Source organism: Musca domestica, unplaced genomic scaffold, assembly GCF_030504385.1.
Source record: "Musca domestica strain aabys unplaced genomic scaffold, Musca_domestica.polishedcontigs.V.1.1 7, whole genome shotgun sequence".
NCBI lineage: Eukaryota > Metazoa > Arthropoda > Insecta > Diptera > Muscidae > Musca > Musca domestica.
Window position 1 is genome coordinate 4,910,718 of NW_026712383.1, and position 23,857 is coordinate 4,934,574.

The window sequence follows — 23,857 nt, forward strand, 5'->3', positions numbered from 1 at the left end:
CTTCATTTTAATTAAATTAAAACGAAAACAATGCAAAAGGTTTTTAATTATATAAAAACTTTTAAGCAAACCATATAATATATAAAATCAAAATGCTCTTCAATTTGAATTACACAAAAATATAATATAAATTGCATCCTACAAAGAAGAATGTATTGTAATTTTATTTTAATAAAGTTCATGCATCGAAAGTTATAAAATCTGTCCTATTATATAATCGAACTTACTTTGACATTATTCAACGAATAGGTTTCATTCACTGCAAAGTTTTAGTCATGTTCACGTTTTCGTCAAACTCAAAGTACCACCCAATCAGAAACTGGCAACCTTTATTTTTATTTTTTTATTACTTTACTTTTTTAACAAAGCGGGTTTACCCGCTTTAAAATTTTGTATTTAAACGCGCTATTATACTTCCAAAGTTACCTAGTAATACAATGTAATAGACTGCCATCATATGTGAATCATGACATAATTTCAGCAATAATATATTGTCGTTGTTTACAATTTACAAACGTCAAATTTACAATTGCATTATGATAATAGGAATAAAATCAGCTGGTCTTACCGGATAACCTAATATGTGGGCCATACTATTGATTATGGAATGACACTTAGAATGTTTCATGGTACAATAATAGGTACACCCCATTTAACACAGCTGATCAAAAAAAGTATTAAAACACTCATGGTATAATTATAACTAGCAGCAGCAAACCCCTGCTGATTTGACTCCATAGTATACTAATGTCAAATTCAATATGACGTTTTGTGATTTACTGTCTGTTCCATGGTAGAAGAATATAGGTAGATGCATCAACGCTTGGGAACATTAATATGTCAAAAGTGTTTTGTCAAAAATAAATAGATGTTTATATGTTTTCATATACGAGGCCAATCGGAGGTTGTCATGATATGTTTTTTTTCCACAATTTTTACAAATTTCAATACTTTTTCATTCAAGATTTTCAATTCCAAAATCGGTTTAACAGTTCATTGTTCCAGCGGCTGTGTCGATGCGACTACCTGTATTGTTCTACCATGGTCTGTTCCACGATATCGAAAGAAAATTTGTGCGAACGAAAGCTAGTCACTCACTTTCCTATCAGAATGCATTTTAATAACATTCATTCGTTCTTTCGCATAGCCTTATGTGACTCAGTGGTGCTAAATATACCTAAACAAAAAAACGCCAAAATGACAGATTTAACGCGAAAAAGACGTAAAAAATGCAAGGAAATTAAAAATATATTTCTTGTTGACATTTCATAATTGTATTTATTGTTTTTACCAATCAAAGCAATATTTATGTTGAAACAATTTTCCTGATTTATAATCCCCGAAAGCAAACACATAAGCGACTTTTGACATTTACAGCCTGTTCCACGATATCGAAAGAAAATTTATGCGAACGAAAGCTTGTCACTCTTTCGTATCAGAATGCGTTCCACTAACATTCGTTCGTTCTTTCGCATAGACTTACATGACTCAGTGTTGCTAAATATACCTTTGAAAAAATTAATCGTGAAAATAAACAGAAAAACGCCATACGTAAGCTGGCTCTGCCTGAAATGAGAGTTCAATTGTAAACAAACAAATTGTAAATAAAGAAACAAAATAATATCTGAGTTTCCCAGTGATTGTGTTCAATTGATTTGTGCAATTGTGCGAGAAGGAGAATCCAACAACTCTGCATTTAAACATAATTTTAAAACATATTTTTTCCAGTATTGGCACTCCTCTGGCGAACTCAGGAATCTCCTCCATATAAATAACTAGCGCCCACAGCTGTGTAGTAGATGATTTTTTCATGCTGGAATTCGGGAAATTAAAATTATATTTGTTGTTGACATATTATAATTGTATTTGTTATTTTTTACTCACCTTTTTGTTTCAATTTTCCATTAAAGGCAAAAAATTCTCCTGAATTATAGTCAGACGACAGAAAATGCACAAATGACTGATTTTGACATTTGCGTTCGCATGCGTGCAAATGAAAAAATATAGTGGAACGCAATTACACTGAAATGCTTGCGTTTTCATTCGCTTTGATTTTCGTACAATTTCTCGTTCTGATGAATTTTAGTGGGATGGAAATCAACTGTTTTTTGTGTTAAAGGTGTGCGATATCGTGAAACAGGCTGTAAAAATCCAAATTGCAAAAATTAACATAAATTATTGAAAATAAATTGTTTTGTATACATTTTTGGACATATTGTATTACGTACAAAAACAAATTTGTATGTGTTTGTTGCTACGTTTGTTGTACAACCTCACTTGATGTTCCCTGTATTTTTCTACCATTCAAAATACTTTTGTAATCGAAAACACAGTACGAAAGGTATGCAAAAGGTGTATATATTTTGATATTTCGCCATGTTTTGAAAATGTTGTGGAACACCTTATCATTGCGGCCTGACATGAATTATTACAACCTGTATTAAGACATTAACGTTGGAAGAATCGACAGATTTAAAAGTTTTTTTTTTATTTTTTTACTATTTACTACACAAAAAAAGTAGTTGCAAGATTGCCAGTCTCTAATTAGCTGATATCTTGAGTTTGATAGTTTCAAAAAGTGCGTTTTGTTCAACCTCTTTAACGTTACGTTTAAAATTTTTCTCATTTCATTACTATTTACATATATTGTAATAAAAATATTATAGAAAAATAAACAAAATTACTGCTTTATTTTAATTTTAATGAGTCGGAAAAAATATTTATTTACCCTCACTTTAGAAATGTATAAACCAATTATTGTTATTTACTATATATTTCTTAAATATATATGTTTTTTATTGCTTATAACAATACCTTATTATACCTATAAAAATATCTTGTGTCTGGATTAATCGTTATTATTAACTAACATCAAAAATGATTTGTTTTCTATGTATTCTAAACACTCGAAATTATGGAAAAATTATAGTTACGTTAAAAACTAATGACAAGTGGAACCTCTTTATTGCCACCTCACAAGAACTTCTATTTAATTTACTCTACTCTAATAATAATTTTAAAGAATAATAAATACCAATTCCAAAACAACAAAACTTAAATGCAATTAATATTATCTAAGCATATTAAACTAAAACGAACAGAACACAACAACAAGAACAAAAAACAAACAAAATAATATTTAAAATATAATAAAAGTAATTGATTAAAATAAACTCATTTTAGTTTGATATCAATTTTTGGCAATGTAAGTAAACAGGTGTAAGTACAAGGACTCCATGTAGGGATAAGTATAACAAAATATACACGACATACGAAGAGCATGGTAGAACCATGGCAGAAGAATACAGGTAGATGCATCAACGCTTGGGAGCATTGATATGCCAACAATTTTTTTTTTTTTTCAAATATGAGTAGATTTTTAAATATTTTCTTATACGACGTTATTATGAGGTTATTATAATTCGAGTTTTTTAACAATTTTTGCAAATTTAAATAATTTTTCATTCAACATTTTCAATTCCAAAATTGGTTTGAGAGTTCATTGTCCCAGCAGCTGTGTCGATGCGTCTACCTATATTCTTCTACCATGGGTAGAACTAAGAAGGTAAAGTCATGTAATCATATGTTTAAAACTTTCAAAATTTATTTTTGACAACATCTGTCAAAATCTATATTTATAAAACCATTGTACAACAACAATTTTTTTTTTTTTTTTATCAAATATGAGTAGATTTTTAAATATTTTCTTATACGACGTCATTATGAGGTTATTATAATTCGAGTTTTTTTAACAATTTTTGCAAATTTAAATAATTTTTCATTCAACATTTTCAATTCCAAAATTGGTTTGACAGTTCATTGTCCCAGCAGCTGTGTCGATGCGTCTACCTATATTCTTCTACCATGGGTAGAACTAAGAAGGTAAAGTGATGTAATCATATGTTTAAAACATTCAAAATTTATATATTTGACAACATCTCACTGTCAAAATCTATATTCATAAAACCATTGTATACACACAAAATCAGAGATGGGAACTGTAGTCATCAAAATTTGACAAGGTAAATTACAGAAAATGCTGGCAATGCGAATTTGAAATAAAGATAAAGATGAGAATATTGATTTTGTGATGTTTTCTTATATTTTTCAATTTTGTCGCATGAGATACTTTCATTTTGAATTACAATATTGAATTTCACATTTTGTAATATTTTTACTCCTTACAACACTATGTAGTTAGGATATTATATACAGGGAACATTTATGGCCCGATCCTCACGAAATATTGGATGGAGGTAGGGTTAGTGTCAGAATAGGAGCCTGACACGTCACTGAAAGTTTTTTAACACGTCATAATTATTGTTCGATCCTTGGGAAATTTTAAGTAGGGGTTCGGTATCGGCCCTGTCAAGCATTTTGGATGGTCATCGGATAATAGTTAGCGAAAAATATGGAAAAAATACCAAAATGTCTATTCCATCGAAATGCTGAAAGTGAATTTCAGCCTTATTAATATAGAGAAACCTTAATTTACAAATATTGTTCTGAATAGCCATTAGCATGGCTCTATTTTCTTAAGCTTTAATATAGGGCAAATTCTATAAGAACATGCATTACTTCGGTCCAAACCATGATTTTTTTAGAGATGACAGGTTTTTTAAGTTTTTTCGGAAGGAGGACCAATAAGGTCCAATTTTGTTTTTAAATTTAATATGATTTTATTTAAATGTATTAAGTTCTAGAAAATTAGAAAACCGAATGATGATTAAAATGATATCGTTTGTAATCTTAAAACGTTCAAAACCTTTATTTAACCTTTTCTATCCGCATCTAATGTAAATAAGTGAATTCATATTTCTAATTTCTGCATTTATACGGTTCATGCCACTGAAAACTCTTCCAACTTCTGCGTTACTAAATGGTAAAACTAGACACTTCATAACAAATGAAGACAATTCCTTGAACGGGGTTTCATTTAAAGCATTTTTAAATGTTTGCCCTTTCATATGTAGTAAGCTTTTATCATTGCTTTCTAAAACAGTAATTTCGTTCAAAAAGGTTCATGTAATTTAATTTTTTACATTTAAGAAAAATTGGAAAGTACTAAAATATAAGAAAATTTTTGGACAAAAAAAAACTAAAAAATGCTAAACTAATAATTTCAAAAAGCTAAGAAAAATGCTAAATGCTAAATGAAAATTTTGCTGCTAAATACAAAAAATAAATGCTAAATTTAGCTGCAAAAATGAAGCGAGGAACCTCATTTTGTAACCATTATTGGGTGGCGCGTGCTGAGTGCGAGGGTGTTGAGACCAGCTGGAATGTGCAACGTACATATTTGTTTATTTCCTAATATTTACCATAATTTTTTTTCTATCCTTAAAAGTTTAATTCATCAGATCATATTTGAACAACATTAGATCACATATGTAGGAGTGATGTGGCGGCCCACTAATTCCCACAATGGTGAAAATGTTTAACAATCATTAGTTTTCAGTTTTCTTCAATGTATTAATATCAGATTTTGTGTTGGTTGGAATTATCTAGGTTTAATCTTAATGGCTCAAGGAATGAAGAAGAGTTTGGTTAGAGTGCAATGTGTGGAATCAATTTCAACCCTAACTCCAAAATCTGTTGTCGTAATTTTACCGTAATTTATGATTGGTAATGTTTCAGGATTTCATAGCTTCAAAGATGTAGGAGTAAAGTTTTGAAAGTGCCTTAAGAAATAAATTCATTCAAAGGATTCATTTCCCTGTTCAATATTTTTCAAAATTTAAAAGCCAAACGTATCGTCATTACCCTCATGTAAACCAATTTGAGATAGAAAGAACCCGTGTTATATTCGGCATGCACATTTATTGATAATGTTGAGGCTAAAGTAAATCATAACAGATTTTTGATTATACCCTGCAGTTCTTTCAAAAACCCCGAATTGAGAACCGGAAATATGTTTTAAAACCCTATTATTTGAGACCCGTAGTTATTCTAAAATAGCAACAATTTAAGACCCGAGGATATTCTTTAAGCTTCCTTAATTGAGATCCGGAAATGTTCTTCAAAACTTACGATATTAGACCCGAAAATGGTCTTTAATAATTTGAAGATGACAGAAATCCAGATGCTTTTGCAGAAAATCCACATTTTACGGGCGACTTCCTTGCTTCTTGTCTTACTTTGAATTCTCAGACTTCTTATGGAACCTGTTCCAATTGATTTCACTTCTTCTTTCCCAGTTCGCTAAAATCTGAGACCGTATCGAACATTTCAAATCACAACGAAACAAATTTTTCTTGCAAAATTGAAATATTTTAAATTGCAATGAACCAAAACAAAATTATTCATTCTTTCAAAATAAAATGTTCTGATTGGCGCAAAACAATTTGCAAGAAAAGTTGCTTTGTTGTAATCTGAAGCGCCAACCTAAAATGTAATAGAAAATAAAAAAATAAATAAACAAATTTAATGTTTAATTATTTGGTGCTTTATTATTAAAATTATTAATGATTTTTGTTGATATTAACAAAACAGATGAATTCTTCATATTTTCTTAGGGAATGCATACAAAAGTAAAGTTTTTATTCTAATCAGATAGAAATAAAAATAAAAGGATACAAAGAGTGGATGCGCAAGCAACAATTCTTAATAACAATTAAAAGTGTATTATAGATAATAGGTTAAATGCTAGAAATTAATATACAAACACAAATATTAAATTAAAGTTTCAGTGCATAATGTTCGTATACATATTAGACCATAGATAGGTAGAATACAAAAACGAAGAAGAACAGTTTGGAAAAGCAAATGCAATAACAAAGTTGTGTTTTTGAACTTAAATCGGAAAAGAAACTATTTAACGCTCTCCGGTTGATTTTGTAATTCAGCCAACACATTTTTGGGATCCTCCGAACGTAAATAGGGATTGATTTCGGGTTGTGGCTCAAAGATAACATTGCCACGTACAACGCGAACACGTGGTCCTATTGCTCGGGGATTGAATTTCACTTTGCCACAGGTATCGGGACGAATTTCACGATGTGTTTTTAATGCGCTGATGCAGGAAAAATGTTTATCACAGCCATAGCACTTGTAGCGTTTCATATTAAGATGACGAGATAAATGAGCGATTAACGTTTCACGGTGTGTGAAGCGCTGGGAACATACCTAAAACAGAATTATTTTATTAGTTGGATTAAAAAATGAAATAACTATTACAATTCGCTTACCTACCTGGCACACAAATGGCCTTTCTCCTGTATGTGTCCTATGGTGGACGGTGACCTGACCTCGTGTACGGAATCGTTTGTCACAATAATTACATTTATGCGGCAAATCTCCCGTATGTATTGTCATATGACATTGCAGGGTACTTAGGGAATAAAATTTCTTGGGACATTGCTGACATGGATATTGGGGTTCACGGCTACAATTTGCCGAAATATGATCATTGAGCATTGTTTTCGATGAACATTTACGGCCACATTTCTCACAAATATAACGTGGCTTGACAATATTAAGGGCTGACATTTTTATGGGTTGTGGGGGAGGTGTTGTACTGCTATTGTCTAAATCATTTGGTATTGTGGAGCCTCCATCAGAAGATGGCAAATCAATTGATATTTGTTTCGATTCTTGTTTTATTTTCGTTTGCTCTTGACCATAAGCTTCTTTTTGTTGCTTTTCTGCATCTGTTGCTACATCTGAAAAATAGAAAAGGAGCAAAGTTATTTATTAAATATCATTTAAACTAGTCAACCCTAATTGACTTTAATAGAAATAGAAGGTCTTAAAGTCGGGCGGGGCTGACTTTATGATACCCTACACCCCCCTTTGCATATTTTGTAGAGCTTCACATAACAAAAATTAAAGCTTTCATTGGGATTTTGTGGGAATAAAATTTCTAGACCCAAGTTGGTTGTAAGTGGGAAATTCCTTCCCTTTTGGGCTAATATTAAACGTTTGGTGCACAATTAAAGGCAAATCGGACGAAGATATATATAAATTTCGATAAAATTGGCATACAGGGTGAGATGAAAAACTGCAAGCAACTTCAGACTGCTGTCATTTCCAAGCCACTCGTCCGACAGCTGTTAAAATTATTCCAGTGACAGCTCAGCAAAGCATTTTGTTGAGAATTTTCCAAACAAAAAAGTTATTTGTGATGGAATCCAAGCGTGATAGTGTGATTTCTTTATATTTGTCTGGAATACCACAAGTGGATATCATTAGAGTACTCCAGCATTTAAATGTTAATAAATCTTTTGTGTCTCGTATCATCGCTCGTTACCGTGATACTGGTAGCCTAGCCTGACGTCAAGGAAGTGGACGGAAGAAAACAACAACATCAGGAGAAATGGTTCGAAGAAGCGAATTGATCGAAACCCGCGTCGCAGTGGCCGATAAATGGCTCGTGAGCTGAACATATCGGCAAATATTGAAAAATGGGTGAAGCCATTGAATTTCCAAAAAGTACAAGAACTTACACCGCAACAGAAAGAAAATAGACTCAAAAGAGCTGAAGAGTTGCTTCGCTTGGTCGAAAGTGTGAACTACCGAATTTGGTTTTCTCCGATGAGAAAACATTCGTTGTCCGGCAGTTTGTAAACAAACAAAATGATCGTGTTTACTTGGCAAAGAGGTCAGCTACCAGAACTCAAGTGCCGGCATGGTGATGGTGTGGGCTGCCATAACAGCCGTATGGTCGCATCAGAATAAATGACGAATATTATCGTGAAAATATAGTGGAGGGTGTATTAAAGCCTTGGATACGCAAACATTTTGGCCGCAGCCTTGGACATTCCAACAGGACTCAGCACCATCGCACTCAGTACGCTCCACCCAAGAATGCCACCAAAATCTCCGGATATCAATCCGTTGGATTATTGTGTCTGGAGTATTTTGGAAAGCAAGGTTGGCACTAAAAAATGTGTCGATCACCTAAAGAAAGCCCTTCACCGGGAATGGGCCAAAATACCGCAGAGCAACATTCGGGCAACGTGTGACGGTTTCAGGCCATAATTCGTGCCAAAGGTGCCCAATTCAAACAAATCTAAACATATTCTAAACTTTGATGGTAGTTCCGACATTTTTGCTCTCATTTAATAAAATTTAAAAAAAAATGTAAAAATTATGGCGTTTGACTTGTTGCAGTTTTTTTATCTTACCCTGTATATCTGAAATAAATTCGGGGTGGAAAGTGGAAAGATATGAAAATACCACTAATGTTTCTTCAAGAAATAAAAGATCTCAAAACTCACCTTCATTTTTAAACGCCTTTGCTTGTACGTTGATTTTATCCATATCTCGGCTAGTCAAATGATGAGCTTTTGTTAAATGACTTTTAAGGCAACGTTTAATGTCGTAATCCTTAAGACAATATGGACAAATCCATTTGTATTTGTAATCGGGGTATTTATAGCGAGCTTCCACCAATTCTACATCTATCGTACTCAAAATTGGCAAATATAAAGTAGGCGGACATCCGGGAACTTTTATACTCGATTCAACATCTTTTGATATATTCATGAGTGGCTTAGTTTGCTTTGTTTCATTACCCGTCAGACTTGTATCACCTACTGCAACTTTGGCAATTTGCTGTTTCATTGTATCGATTATATGTTTCTTCTCTGGCATACTTTCGATGGCAATTAATTTCTTTTTTGGTATATATTGTATGCGTTCTTCTCGATTTTGAGTTGTATTACCGTTTACAGAGATGCTTGATTGGTTGTTTCCAACCGTGGAGGGATTTTGGGTTTCAATGGGCTTAGTTGAGATTGGTGTTAGAGAATTCAAATTTGATTGCGATTGCATCATTGTTGGAATTTGTTTTTGTGGCATTGGTTGTGACATAACCAACGGAGTATTTGCTATTTTTACAACATTTAAAGGTTGTTGGAAAAGTATGTTGTTATTAGCATGGTTTGGCAAGTGTGATGCAGGCATTAGTTTGAGAATTTGAAGAGTCATTTTTGGCGCCGACATAATTTCTCCAATTGTTTGTTGTTGCCCAGGTTTTTGCAGTGGAATTAATTGTATGTTTGGAGGTAAAATAATATTTGAGGGAGCCATGGGAGTTGGTGCCAAGCGTAGAAGTTTTAAATTTGTTATGTTTTTAAGGCTATTATTCAAGTTACTGTTGCTGTTATTATTGACATCATTTGCCACAATGTTGAGACTATTTTTAATTTGATCGTTGTTAATATTTTGTTTATTGTTGTTGTTGGTTTTTTGCAAAGCTGGCACATGCGACACTTTACTTGGTGCTGTCATTTGTATTATTTTACCATGAAATTCAGGATTCATTTCCTTTGAATCATTTATAAATAGGGATTTTAATTCCTTGTTTTTGCTCAACACGTCTCCACCGGGTTTCTTATCCGCCGTTTTATATTGGATATCAGTTTGATTTTCATCCTCTGTTTTAATAATAACCTCCGGCATTAGAGGAGTTGTGTTCAAAACATCCTCCTCTTCATCCATTGATTCCTTTTTAACTTCTATATTTGCAAGTAAATCAGTCAACATTTCATTTGGTTTATGGTGCAATATAGTTTTCAAATTGCTAACACATTTAGAACGCTTTGCTTCTGTTTCTTTCACGACCATTTCATTTGGTCTCTTAATTGCTGTCAAAGGCGGTGGCATATTGCTTTTCAATCTAAGCTTAGTTACAGCGAAAGTTGGTGCCGGTGGTAATGATTTTTTATTGTCTGTTTCATTTGCCAATTTCTCAGTATTGTTAATCATATCAGATGTCATGCTGTAATGTGTTGCAACGGCATGCAACAGTTTGCCACAATTTACATCCTTTTGCAACCAATGAACATGCAATTGTAATTCGGTTTTGAAACCTTCACGGCAATAGGAGCAGAAATGTTTATAGCGAATTTTTGGTGGGTTTGTCTGCAAAGAGCGAGAGAAAAACATTAACATAAAGCACAAAGTGGGTCACAAAGGCCCTAAGGTCTACATGTTGAGCAATTACAAAAAGAGAGTCTACATAAATTCCTTTCAATTACAGAGAATTATTTTGGATTTTGTTTCTCAATTCTAAAGTTTGAATATCGAATAATTTTGTCTGAGATCATAAAACTTATGGATACAAAAAATAAAGAAGCATTTTAAATTATTAACACTATAAGTAATTATGTACTACAAAAGCAATTTAAATTATAAAGATTGTAAGAAATATATATTACAGAAACATTTTTAAATATAAAAGTGAACAAAAAACTTCGTAGATTACTCACAATTTTGTGTATACGTTTTTCATGATCTTCGCACAGAGGTAGTGTATCAAAATTTGCTCCACAATTTTGGGAACAAAAGAACTTATTATCACGATGTAGTGTCAAATGCTTCAGCAGTGATTGTGGTTCGACAAAAGTCAATGGACATGCAGAACATTTTCGCTTGACAATACAGTTATTACGTTTAATGTGCTCTGAATATGAGGAACGCTTGTTGAACTCTTTCAAACATTTCGGACAGGAACCAGAAAATTTCGTCCTCTAAAACGGGATGTTAATAATTATAAATGGTATTAAAATAGCGGATATTATTTAACCTACCTTTGGTTCGTGCAATTTTTTAATAAATTGCAGTTCATCCTGGGTTTTCATATCGGCTGCGCTGACGGTAATAAACTGGTCGTGCTCCTCTACAACTGTGAAAATGTCACTATCATCAAGTGGTTCATCTGAAATAAAACAATGGAAATGTTAAACATATTTATTTTTCCAATCCTCAGTTTCAACACAACTGAACAAATCTTGGGCCAGAAGTCGAGGAAATTACACTACTGAACCATTTTATTGCAAAATTATTTATTATTTACAAATGCCTACGCCACCGCCTGAACACAATGACTCCAAGCTAATATAACGGTTCCGTTTATTGACAACTACATGAAACGATGCCATATTCCTGTGTTTATACTAATGTTACCACATTATTTGTTACTTTTTATCAACTGACTACAGAGTTGTATTAAAACATATGAGTTTGGGTGGTTGTCTGCCGCTCAGTTGATTGCTTGTGTGGTGGAATGAGGAAACAAAACAAAATGTGCGCACAAATTTAATAACACATTTATAAATCGGCTGCAAATAGCAAACACAAAGCAACAACCACCACAACAACAACAACGACAATTGTCATAATACAGTCGTATACTGATCGTGTCAACCACTGAATGTTGTGTAAAGAACACAATGGATGACTTATAAAAAAGGAGGAGAGTAAGAAAAACAATTCTTGCTCAAATTACCAGCCCATTTTATCGTATATAGTTTGGGATTTCATCATGAAACTTTAAAATATATACCCCGGCATTAAAATGAAATATCTTCCTTACCCTTAATAAAGGCCATTTGCAATTGCTGTTTCAGCAAACTCGTTACTGCAGCTTCTTCTTCCTGGCATTGTTGCTTGTTGAATATTTCCTGGGCATTTTCACAGTCATCCAAAGGCTCTTCTTTAATTTCTATTTCCATTGCACGTTATGTTTTTGTTTTTATTTTTAATTAATAAAACTCCTTTTTATGTAAATATTTTTCACTTAATTATTCCATGCAAACCCTTGCGAATGTGAGAGAAATAATTAACTGTAATTTTTTGTTCTTTATTTATGCGAGGCAGAAATTTACTGTTAAGAAAACCTACTAGCACTCAAACGACGAACGCAACACAATGAAATGATCGTTTGTGTCGTTAAAGAGAACTGTCAGAAAAGTATTTATTCAAATGATAATAGGTGTGTGTAGTGAGAGCGTGCGTTGGTGTGTGTGTGAAAATAAGAGGGAATTTGGAAAAAATGGACGCGCTTATAACAGGGTTGATATCTGAATAGCGTAATTTTATAATAACTGACAACACCTGTAAACTGTCGGTAGTGCAGTGTACTGCATTATCGGCACTTGAAAGAAGGATTTAAAAATTGCAAAAATTTATGTTTTTATTTGTTATTTTCTTTATTTGAAGTTACATTTAATTTTTATGCCTAGATTCATGGAACAATAATTACAAGGTAGCAGCTGGTTTGACTTTATATTAATAAAACTGTCAAATTAAAGATGTCATTTAGTGATTTAATTTTATTTGATATACAAAAGGTATACACTTTTTCCGCTGCTGTGCAATGAGGAGAATAGAAAAAAGTAGTTATACTTCTTCATTTTTTGGAATATTTGTTTTGAATTACAAATAAAATAATCCGAAAAGGTACGTTTTGGAAATTAAAATTAATTATTGAAAACACATTGATTTTTTTAACATTTTTGTTAAATAACTACAACACTAGTAGTACTTACAATCATGGCATAATTACCAAGGTAATCTCATGCAATCATACGATTATAATTTTTTTATTCAATGTTAATAGATTGTCAAATTGAAATTTTGTAGTTCTACCCATGGTACAATAAAAAGGTAAGGTAGAGCTACAAGCTGATTACAATTTATTTCTAAGAGTTCCCGACTTCTACCAATTTTGTGTATGTATTTATTGTTTTGAAAATAAAAACAATAACAAGACGCTCATTAAAGCTATTCGCCAGTTTTGTCAAGAAATTGAAATATAGAACTGTTTAGATCATATTTTTGAAAGAAATCTAGGCATTTCATTCATTTTTCCCCAGGCATTTCATACCTTTTACAGCCTCAGGACTGTACTACTGTAGTTTTACGAAACTGTTCTACCTTCTTATTACACCATGATAAAAACTAAGGGTGAGAATACATAAAACGCTTTTTTGACTGGCTTAAGTTATCAGCTGGCTTTTTTTTTTGGTTTTAGAAAGTTGAAAACTTGGCCAATTTCCAGATAACGCCACAACAAGCAATCGGGAGGGTTCCGCTAAGTCGTTAATGTTTAGAGCAGATGTTTACAAGTTAAATTTGATATTGTGCAAAAATTCAGCAATGGCAGGGAGTTTTTTAATCCCATGTTTGTTGATGAAATCCACAGTGGATCTTGAGCTCCGTATATAATGATTAGAATTTCTTTCTGACGAAAAGCGATGGCACTGAAATAGGATATGGTCGACATTTTCCTCAGTGCGACAAGTTTCACAGAGGGCAGAAGGAACTGCTTTCATTCTTTCCAAGGTGGCATTGCAAAAGGCGTGGTTTGTGACAACTCCGTTGAGTGTTTTTGTATCCAAAGGGGTATATGTGGTGTTGTGAAACCATGGTCGTTTGGTGACTTCAGGGAAGATTGTGAAGTAATGAGAGGAGCCGGACAATCCTCTTTCTCTATACTCATTTGCCCATTCTATCCACAGGTCGTGAGTTATATGGTTAACTGCGTCAGAGATAGTCAAGGGTGTCTCAATCTGCGAGCCAATCTCTCTCGCTCTTCTTGCGGCTTGATCAACTGTTTCATTAAGTGGAATACTACAGTGCCCCGGGATATGATGCAATTCAATCTCCTCAAAGTGTTCCGAAGCTAGCCAATTAATTCTGTCAACAAGATAATTTCCCCTCTGATTGTTTTTTATTGCTACAAGACCACTAAGACAGTCACAAAGAACGGCTAATTTTCGAATTTGATTGTTAGCTGCATATTCAAGTGCTTTGACTATTGCTATAAGTTCGGCCGACAGTGAGGACAATGCCAGGTCCCCGATATCAGCTGGCTTCTTCGTAGAGGAACAAATTTTTAGGTTGACTTAGTTCGGTTTTGGCCCTACGCTCCTTTGACCTTTTCCAAATTATTAGCCTCACAAGTCATGTAAGGCTTGATTATGGAATAGTTAAATCTTGTTTCAAAGCATCATTTTGCGGTAGCTAAGTAAGTAAGAAAATTGACAATATCGCAGCTTATTTTTCTATAATACTCGTAGAAGATTGCAATACCGAATTTTCAGTTGAATTGACTTTAATTTCATTGCAGAAATTTATCAGCGTAAGATGTTGTTTTTACTCGAACTATATAGGAGTATTAATCAGCTGGGGCTTGATCCATAAGGACTGACTAAAAATAAAACGTCATTCAAGGACTGCACAAGAACCGAGCAATTTCCTTAAAACTAAGGGTTTAAAGTCTCTTTTTTATATGGATCATATAACTTCCTAAGATATGGAACATATAACTGTTACCGCCGAAAATAATAGAAAATTTTTGGTTTTTGTAAAATATTTCACTTGACATATGTAAATATTTTAGATATGAAATAAATTTTATTTGAGAAATGACAAAGTCCAGTACCTCAGAAAAGAATTGCCATATCCTATCAAAGAAATAAATCTACCTCTATTGTTCTGCCATTGCCTTACTATGTACCATAATTCTACTCATGGTATTGTTAAGAAGGTAAAGTCATGCAATCATATGTTTATATATTTTTTAATTATTCATTTGATAACAATTCATTACACAAATCTGAGATGGGATCCTGTTTTCTATGCAGTGAAATTTGGCAAGTTAAGTTACAGAAAATGTAGAGATTATCTTAATTTTACCGTGATTGTACTACGCATCGTTCTCAGAATGGAGATGCTTATCATTTTGAATCAAAATCTAAAATGATGTGTTTTCCAGTCCTGGATTTTTATTTAATGACAGACTGTGAAATAATTCATAATCCATTCTTCGAGTTTATGGGCAAGATGCGTGAGGAAAGAGCTGTTTCATCTCAATTTCTCCCAAAACGCCAAAAATTGCATATGAAAGGTTTTAGTGACTGACAAAGGCATTGAGTTAACATCCTTGCCAGCATAAAAAAATTTTGTTCGTTTTTGTCCATCCTAACGGCGTTCATTTTGAATGACTTTGTTTTTATGTTGTTGTACCGTTAGTTTTTGTGCTTGTCTCGTTTGGATGAAAATCGAAAATTCTTGGATTTTTATTAAAAAAGAAATATAAAAAGTCTTAAATGTTGTGAATGTGTTTCATATTAACTGGGAAATCGTGTATATTTTGAAAGATCATCGATAAAAAACGTCAATATGGAAATGGATACATTAAACTTTCAGGGCGCGTCTTATCAAGAAACCAACAACAACAATACCGATTTAGAAAATCTGAACTTAGATGATTGTGACTTTGCGTTACTCTCTGATATTTGTCCGGAGAAAAGCTACGACTTTGTCAATCTGGAAAGCAATGTAGAGTATATTTTGGAACATGTCACCGATAGCTTCTTCCGTGAATGTTTCAGTTTCGATAAAGTGCTGGTGCGCTGTTTATTGATGGATTTGCATCGTCGTACCTTTTATCCTTATTATGATCCATACGAGAATATAAAAGGTTCCCTATCATTTGACATGAGTGTGCTGGCCACACTGAGTTATTTGGTAAAAGGAGATCTAAGCATGTTAGATCAGTTGCCCGAATTCGATGGTTATACTCGTGAGACCATAGCTCGGTCAATAGTAAAAACCTGTGAAATATTTGTGCATTTTCTAACTCCGGATTATATAACGTAAATAGAAGTTATGAAAATAGATAATTTCGATTTTAATGAGTTCTTTGTGCTTTCAGATTTCCCAGCTCAATGGATGAACAACATGTAAATAAGGTGGAATTTTTGGGAAAATTTGGTGTACCAGGTGTTGTTGGTGTTTTGGATTGTTATTACATACCATTGCAAAATGTTCCTGAAGATGAAATGAAAATGTACCTACATCGAAACATACGAGTTCCAACGGTGGCCGTGCAATTGGTATGAAAAAACAACATTTAAAATTGGTATTTAATTTTTTACTTATAGGGAAATGGAAGAATGATTTGAAATAATACTAGGGTTCAAGATATAGTTATACATTTTCCTTGTATAGCTTTATTCTTGATAGGCATACAATTCCAAATAGATTGAAAGAACATGAGCTATTTTATGTATTTAAAACAAAAGTATTTTTTATGGTTTAGATTTTTGTTATTGAAAATAACCTTATTTCGGACTAGATTTAGTAATTTTATATGTTTAGTTCCACCATTACAAAAGAAAGACACAAACAAAATTCTGCCAAGGTCTATGTTCCTTCCCCAAGGTCTATGTTCCCCGTATAACGATACTGACATATTCTACGTTTTCTGATCCATTCTATAAGTTGTAATTTCTATACTTCTCGTAGTATTAGCTCTCGAAATTCTGACAATTTCGCTACTTGGAAATATCTCAGATTTTTGCATTTAAAAATACAATTAATATAGAGTATCGTTAAAGTAATTATGAAATATACAAATATTGTATATCTAATTTCCTGCCCTTAAACAGCCTTAAGGTGAGATTTAAATTTCCCACCAATGGAAAATCAGTCACCGCATAGACAAATGAAAATATAGACAACGAAATGCTCTCACCGTTTATCTTCGAAAAAAAATCGAATCAGCAGATATCGTCTATATCGTTTAAGGGATTTGAGTGAGAATATTGAAGTCACTCAATTCTAAAACGTTAAAAATAACAAAATCTGTAGGATATTTGTCAGTAGAAAATTGTTTCATAATAAGAGATAAGTAAAATGTACGTGATGACATCAAAAAATTTCGAAATAATCAAGTGAAATTCTTGAAAAATAATAAAATGCGTTTTCGAAGTCGAGTGGGTTGAACGCGTAAATCAGCATGTTAACTATGCAAAACATGATGAGAGCCACCTGGAAAAAAAAGCAAAACTAACTTTTCGTTGTCTATATCTTCATTTGTCTATGGTCACCGATATTTTTTCAAAGTTATCTAAATTTAATTGAGTTCCATGGTTAACTGGGAGAACTTCACAAGCTAAATTAAAGAAAATACTTGACCATACATACATTATGTATGTGGACTGCACTGGTTTTAAGTTCAGATTGGAATTTTGACAGTGGCCCAGAAATAAACTCCACAAAGACAGAACTGGTATTTTGCATTGGTAAGCGGAATCTCCCCATTTTCCCAGAGCCGAATGGAGTGACTCTGGTCTTCAAAGCTAAAAGTTTCCAAATAATCTTTGATTTTATTTTCAATTAATACAAAATTCTTTTAAAACGAATTCTTTAAAAACGAATTCTCAAGCAACTGACTGAGATAAATCGGAAAACCAAGTGTTCGGGTTTGTTATCCGAAACTAGTCGGATTTTCCTCGCACCTCACATCAAGTTGTATCAACAGTACCGCACCAGCACCAATCCTCAACCCGAATATTTTTGGTAAAATCTATATCGCTTTTGTATCTCCTTAATAGACCTTTGTTAGCATCGAACTCTGCAACCCTTAAGTTAGGTTGGTGTTTGTATGTCGGTGACACAACTTCTCAATTATTACATATCCGAAGCTTTTTACAAATGTTTTCTTAATTTTTCCAGGACCTCTTTAACATTTCAATTACATTAATTAATATCCTTTGGTTTTCCTTAGATATGTGACCAAAATTACCGAATTCTCGATATAAATTCAAGATTTTCTGGTCGTACACACGGTTCGTACATTTGGCGACACAGTCATATCAACAGCATTATGAAGCACTCCCAAAAACGTAATCCAAAAACATGGTTAATTGGTAAGTTCTACTCGAAGCAATATACAATATGCATTTTTTAAACTCATTTAAATAAAATTAGCTGATCGTGGTTATCACTTGACATCTGGCCTCATTAATCCGTATCGTAATAGCACTGATCCGTTACAAAGTTCGTTTAATGTGGCCTTAAATGAAATACAAAAAGTAAATTTGAAAACATTTGAAATACTTAGATCGAGATTTAGGTAGGTGGAAGACAATTCATTAATTATTACACATACATTCCTAAATATTTCGTGTATTCATTTTTAGATGTTTGAATACAGTACTTCCATTTGAGCACTGCCAGGCCAGTAATGTAATTACCACATGTGCCACTTTGCACAATTATCTATTGGCCAAATTACAAACAATTGATGATGATTTATTGTATCAATTACCCAAAGTAAACATTTTACCAAATGCCCACCAAGAAGATGCCTTCTCGGAAACAGCTGTTCAAAATCGCGAATTTATAAAAGGCTTCATGTTCAATAATTCCATGCAAGTTCTATATCAGATGCGTAAAAACTCAAATATAAGTTTTGTTAGTAGTAAAGATGACATTGGAAGCATGGTTTGAATGATTTAATGATTTATTTAATTTGATTCTTGTCTGAATTTTACTGTTTTACCTTATCTAAATATTATTACATTTCGTGTTATTTATTACTTGCATTTTTTATGTTTTCTTTTTGTATTAATGTTATTTTTTTGTGTGACGTTTGAACTTTGTTACGTTGAATATTAAAGTGAAGTATTTTAGTTTATTTTTTAACTTTATATGAAAAAAGTAATCGTTTACTTTCAAAATAACATCTCAAATACAACACTGTTGTAGAAAAAACACATCCACCCTAATAAACTGTTTGACAGCTATCATAAAATATGTCAGTGTTTTTGTTCAAAAGGGAAGAGAGAGATAGAGAGGGGGAGAAAAACTGAGAGTGAAGCACATATAGCATCGGGAAATAAACAATAAAAACAAACAAAAAAGCTAAAGTAACTACGTTTCTACCAAACATTTTTGCAAAATAATTAAAACTTTTAGCAAATTAGCTTAAAATTATGTCTTCTACAAATGATTCACAACAATATGAATTTATAAAACGGGAAGATGAATTTATAAAACGTGAAGACGAAGAAATGTCTGCAGGTAAGTTGTGTACGAAAATAGAAAAATACAAAATAAATTTCCTTGTTTTTGTGTGCTTTAGATGAGGACTCCGATAATCGCCAAAATCCCAACAATTATATGCTCAGGGAACAGGATCGTTTCCTGCCCATATGTAATATAATAAAAATCATGAAAATTCCTGTTCCCGAAAATGGTAAAATTGCCAAAGATGCCCGGGAGTGTATTCAGGAATGTGTTTCGGAGTTTATTTCATTCATCACTTCAGAGGCTATTGAACGCAGTATGTCCGAGAATCGTAAGACGGTGAATGGTGACGATTTACTGTATGCCTTTGCCACATTGGGCTTTGATAATTATGTAGAGCCATTGGGTGTATATCTACATAAATTTAGGGAGGTAAGTAATTGGGTGACAACAAAAGAAATTTGATTTGGCATAACTCTAGTCTGATGGTAAAAAGTATAGGATTTTTACCAGAGGTAGATATTTTTGACCTGAATATGAGGCGGAACCTGATATTCAGATATATGACCCAAAAATTCGGGTAAAAATCTTGGTTAAGACTAGATTCCTTTGATTCAAAATAGGTAATATAAATGTCATTGGAAAACCGAAGGAAATAATAAGGAAAACGGGCAAATCGGGATAATTGAAAATACAAAGTTCTTGTACAAAACCAAAGAAAGATTGTTTACCTTCCGAGACGTTATGGGTAATATATGTGTTTGGAAAGTTAGTGGAAATCAAGGGGTTGCTTAAACCATCTCGGATGCTATGGGTGGTGTTGGGTATACACCAGTAGAGAAAATCTTGGCTACTTATAAATATATTATCAAGTATAAAACAAAAACTTCCGGATCGTGAAGCCGGTATTTGACATACCCCGGAGGAAATAAAAACACAAGCCCTATATGAAGGCTGGCTAATTAAAACACATCAAAATTAGTGCAAATGTTTGCCAACAACTGATATGGGCTGTCCACATGAGGAGGCTAGTAACAAGTCTAAACAGCCAGCAAAATGTTCGATGTCGAATACCGGTATACGTGATATGTGTTGGTATCTTTTTAGGCCTTTGAACTACTGCCTTTTGAAAGAAAGTGTCTGGCAACACAAAATCTTAGACATTGTTTTAGCAGTAATACATGTCATGGATTCTGCTAATCTGGTTCTAACTCCAGGTTTAAATATTCGGCTACCTTAATGGGCTGCAACCAGAGATCTTTTGGAGTGAGTTGGGTAGGTTTGGCGGCCCCACTGGGCACAACGACATGATCGTACAATCATCCGCATACGTTACGATCTCTAGGCGGAGGAATTCCGGAAAAGTAGAGGTTTAACAACTCTGGAGATATCACCCCACCTTGGGGAACTCTCTGTTTCACTCTACAAGCATTGGAATTCTTGTTCGGAATTCCACGTACGACTGGCGTCCACACATATAGGTGATTATCCAACGTTTCAATCATGGCCGGAGGGTAGTTCCCTGCACATCCTCAAACAGTGTGGCATGATTGGCCGTATCAAATGTCTTTGATAGGTCAAGGTCTACCAACACTGTTCTATCACACGGCTTGTTCTGGCTCAATCCTCTGCTAATATAGGGTGAGATAAAAACTGCAACGAAGTCTAACGCCATGATTTTTACATTATTTTTTTTTTAATTTTATTGAATAAAAGCAAACAATATCGGAAATAGCATCAAATTTTAGAATAAGTTTAGATCTGTTCGATTTGGTCACCTTTGGCACGAATTATGATTATCAAATGGCCAATGAAACCGTCACACGCTGGCCGAATGTTGCTCTGCGGTTTTTTGGTCAATTCCTGGCGAAGCGCTTGCTGAGTTGATCGACGCTTTGGCATCTTTTAGTGCCAACCTTGCTTTCCAAAATTCTCCAGACACAATAGTCCAACGGATTGGTATCCGGAGATTTTGGTGGCCATGGTGCGCTGGAATTGAAACCATTCTTGGTTGGCGCGTGTTCAGTGCGATGGTGCTGAGTTCTGTTGGAAGGTCCAAGGTCTGCATTCAAAATATTTGCGTGCCAAGGACTCCAGAATATTCGGCATTTGTACTGATGCCACGGTCGATTAATGCGAGCGGAGAGCGTCCTTCGGCTATTATGACGGCCCACACCATCACCATGGCCGGCGCTTGATTTCTGGTGGCCAACCGAAGGTGCACATTTTCAGCTGACCTCTTTGGCAAGTAAACACGATCATTTTGTTTGTTTACAAACTACTGGCTAAATTCCGCCGTTCACCACTTTCGGTTAGGCAATGCAACTATTTACCTCTTTTGAGTCTATTTTCTTTCTGTTGCGGTGTAAGTTCTTGCACTTTTAGGAATTTCAATGGCTTTAGCCCAAGCTCATATTTCAATATTTGTCGAATGGAATATTGCGATATGTTCAACTCACGAGCCATTTTTCGGCCACTGCGACGCTGGTTCCGATCAAGTCGCTTCTTTACTTTTCGAACCGCTTTGGAATTCAAGAATAACTTTCTGGAAAATTCTTACTAAAATGCTTTTGTACGCTTGTAAACAATATAATGAGCTGTAACTAGAATAATTTTAACAGTTGTTGGACCAGTGGCTTAGAAATGACATCAGTCTGAAGTTGGTTGAATTTTTTTCATCTCACCCTGTATATTTTGAAAATGTAGATTATGTCTCAGATCTGACTTCGCAAGGCTCCTCTGAATTTTTTCCATCCCGCATCCGTGCAGGTCCATTCTGAGTCATATGGTCCTTCACACCCGGTATCACCATGATGTCCACTCGTGCAAACACCTTTGGTTTATCTTTTGTTCCTCCTATAATCTGTTGCATTTCTATAATTTGGTAAAAATGTCGGCTAAAGACAACTCTCTTTGAGCTCAAAGTTTCCCCCAACCAAAGTTGCAATAAATGACAGGCATATATGGTATGAATGCAAGGGTGCAAGGTTGTTGTTGTGCAAGGGGTGTGATTTGATTTTTTTGGACGCATAATACTTCTGAGTCAGTCCGAGGTAATACGATTTTCCTTTCATTACTTCATGATTAAGGTGGTAAAAAAGGTATATTTCCATCACTTCCCAAATAATGTGGTACATATTTAGGACTTTTACTTACACTTGGTGCCTTCTTGCAGAACAACCTTGTGTTTTTGCATCAAGATTTCATACCAACTGATAATCGAATTCCCAAACTACTTAACCACAAATATTTTTGTGGCCTTATCAACGTTGCTACTTCTTTAAATATTCTAGGGAATCAAAGATATACAATTTCTTCCCTTTTACTTATTCACATCAACTAAAATCTTTTACATTTATCACTTTACAGGCAACTAAATGCGATCGCAATCTGCTAAGTGAAAATGCCATGATACAAGATGACTCTTCCAGTGATATTCGTAAGACCTGAACCAAAACCTCTTGTCCATACTTCTGTATACAAAACATCACAAATTATGTCAATTTAGTTTTATTTATAAGTTCGAATTTCACATCAAAATTCACACCAATTCAATTCTATTCAGTTTTTTAGTTAAGTCAGAAAAAAAGAAATATTTAATTTGGACAAAAATATAATCAGGGACTTGTTGTCTTTCGTTTTGTTTATTTTTTGTCATAATTTACAATCGATATAAGCTATAATTTTAAGAATATTCACTAATAATTTAGTAAGTATTTTTGTTTTTACAAATATTTTGTATAAGTTCCATCGATTCGACTTCAAATAAAAAACAAACATAGAAAACAAATAAATCTTTAAAATATCCTAAACATGTTGTTTCAAATAACCTTTATTTCCAATAGGCTATAGTGGTGCCTCGAATGATAATATTGTTAATATTAATATGAAACCACACGGCGCCACCGAGAATTCTTTGCAAATCAATAGTACAGAAATAGCTGATAAAACTGCAATAGGTGAGAACGGTATAGGTGGCAGTGCTGGCACTCAAGATAACTCTACATCAGGCACATTAACAAACAATGATTCTGCCCTTGGTGATAATCTACGTAACTTTCGCATATTATCCAATTCAACAACAAATGAGGATCAACAGCAACAGGATAATTCTTCGACATTAGTTACAGCAAATATAACAACCAATGATTTAATCACTTCCAATGCCCCAACCATGTTAATATTCAATGCCGATGGGTTAATGCAACAGAGAATACAATCTCAACCACAACAGGCGCAACAGGAGTTGCAACATTTTGCACAAGCTGGACAAAGTAACAACAGCAATATATTCCATGTCAACAATTGG

At 33.6% G+C, this 23,857-nt stretch overlaps 3 protein-coding genes and 1 long non-coding RNA gene across 5 annotated transcripts; 2 read left to right on the forward strand and 2 right to left on the reverse strand.

Annotated features, from left to right (window-relative positions):
• Positions 1-930: 930 nt before the first annotated feature.
• LOC131806146 (uncharacterized) lies at positions 931-3,151 on the reverse strand. Its single transcript, XR_009343985.1, has 2 exons — positions 1,885-3,151; positions 931-1,813 (listed from the first exon to the last, which is right to left on the reverse strand). It is a non-coding gene; the product is annotated as an uncharacterized LOC131806146 (long non-coding RNA).
• A 3,271-nt stretch (positions 3,152-6,422) lies between these two features.
• LOC101900387 (uncharacterized) lies at positions 6,423-12,686 on the reverse strand. Of its 2 annotated transcripts, none has more exons than XM_005185141.4 (6): positions 12,320-12,684; positions 11,535-11,662; positions 11,214-11,474; positions 9,219-10,866; positions 7,192-7,661; positions 6,423-7,125 (listed from the first exon to the last, which is right to left on the reverse strand). In XM_005185141.4, exons 1-6 carry the CDS (start codon positions 12,456-12,458, stop codon positions 6,811-6,813), a joined length of 2,961 nt encoding a protein of 986 aa, XP_005185198.1. In that variant the 5' UTR covers positions 12,459-12,684; the 3' UTR covers positions 6,423-6,810. The 2 variants fall into 2 exon arrangements, with proteins under 2 accessions (XP_005185198.1, XP_005185199.1); XM_005185142.4 differs by having other exon boundaries at positions 6,957-7,125; positions 7,188-7,661; positions 12,320-12,686.
• Positions 12,687-15,729: 3,043 nt separating this feature from the next.
• LOC105261909 (putative nuclease HARBI1) lies at positions 15,730-19,287 on the forward strand. The gene is made up of 5 exons (XM_011294905.3): positions 15,730-16,388; positions 16,448-16,628; positions 18,305-18,446; positions 18,508-18,652; positions 18,720-19,287. Exons 1-5 carry the CDS (start codon positions 15,913-15,915, stop codon positions 19,027-19,029), a joined length of 1,254 nt encoding a protein of 417 aa, XP_011293207.1. The 5' UTR covers positions 15,730-15,912; the 3' UTR covers positions 19,030-19,287.
• Positions 19,288-19,377: 90 nt separating this feature from the next.
• On the forward strand, positions 19,378-23,360 carry LOC101901476 (uncharacterized). The gene is made up of 3 exons (XM_011294906.3): positions 19,378-19,602; positions 19,664-19,980; positions 22,918-23,360. The coding sequence occupies exons 1-3, from the start codon at positions 19,515-19,517 to the stop codon at positions 22,996-22,998; spliced, it is 486 nt and encodes a 161-aa protein (XP_011293208.1). The 5' UTR covers positions 19,378-19,514; the 3' UTR covers positions 22,999-23,360.
• The last annotated feature ends 497 nt before the right edge of the window (positions 23,361-23,857 follow it).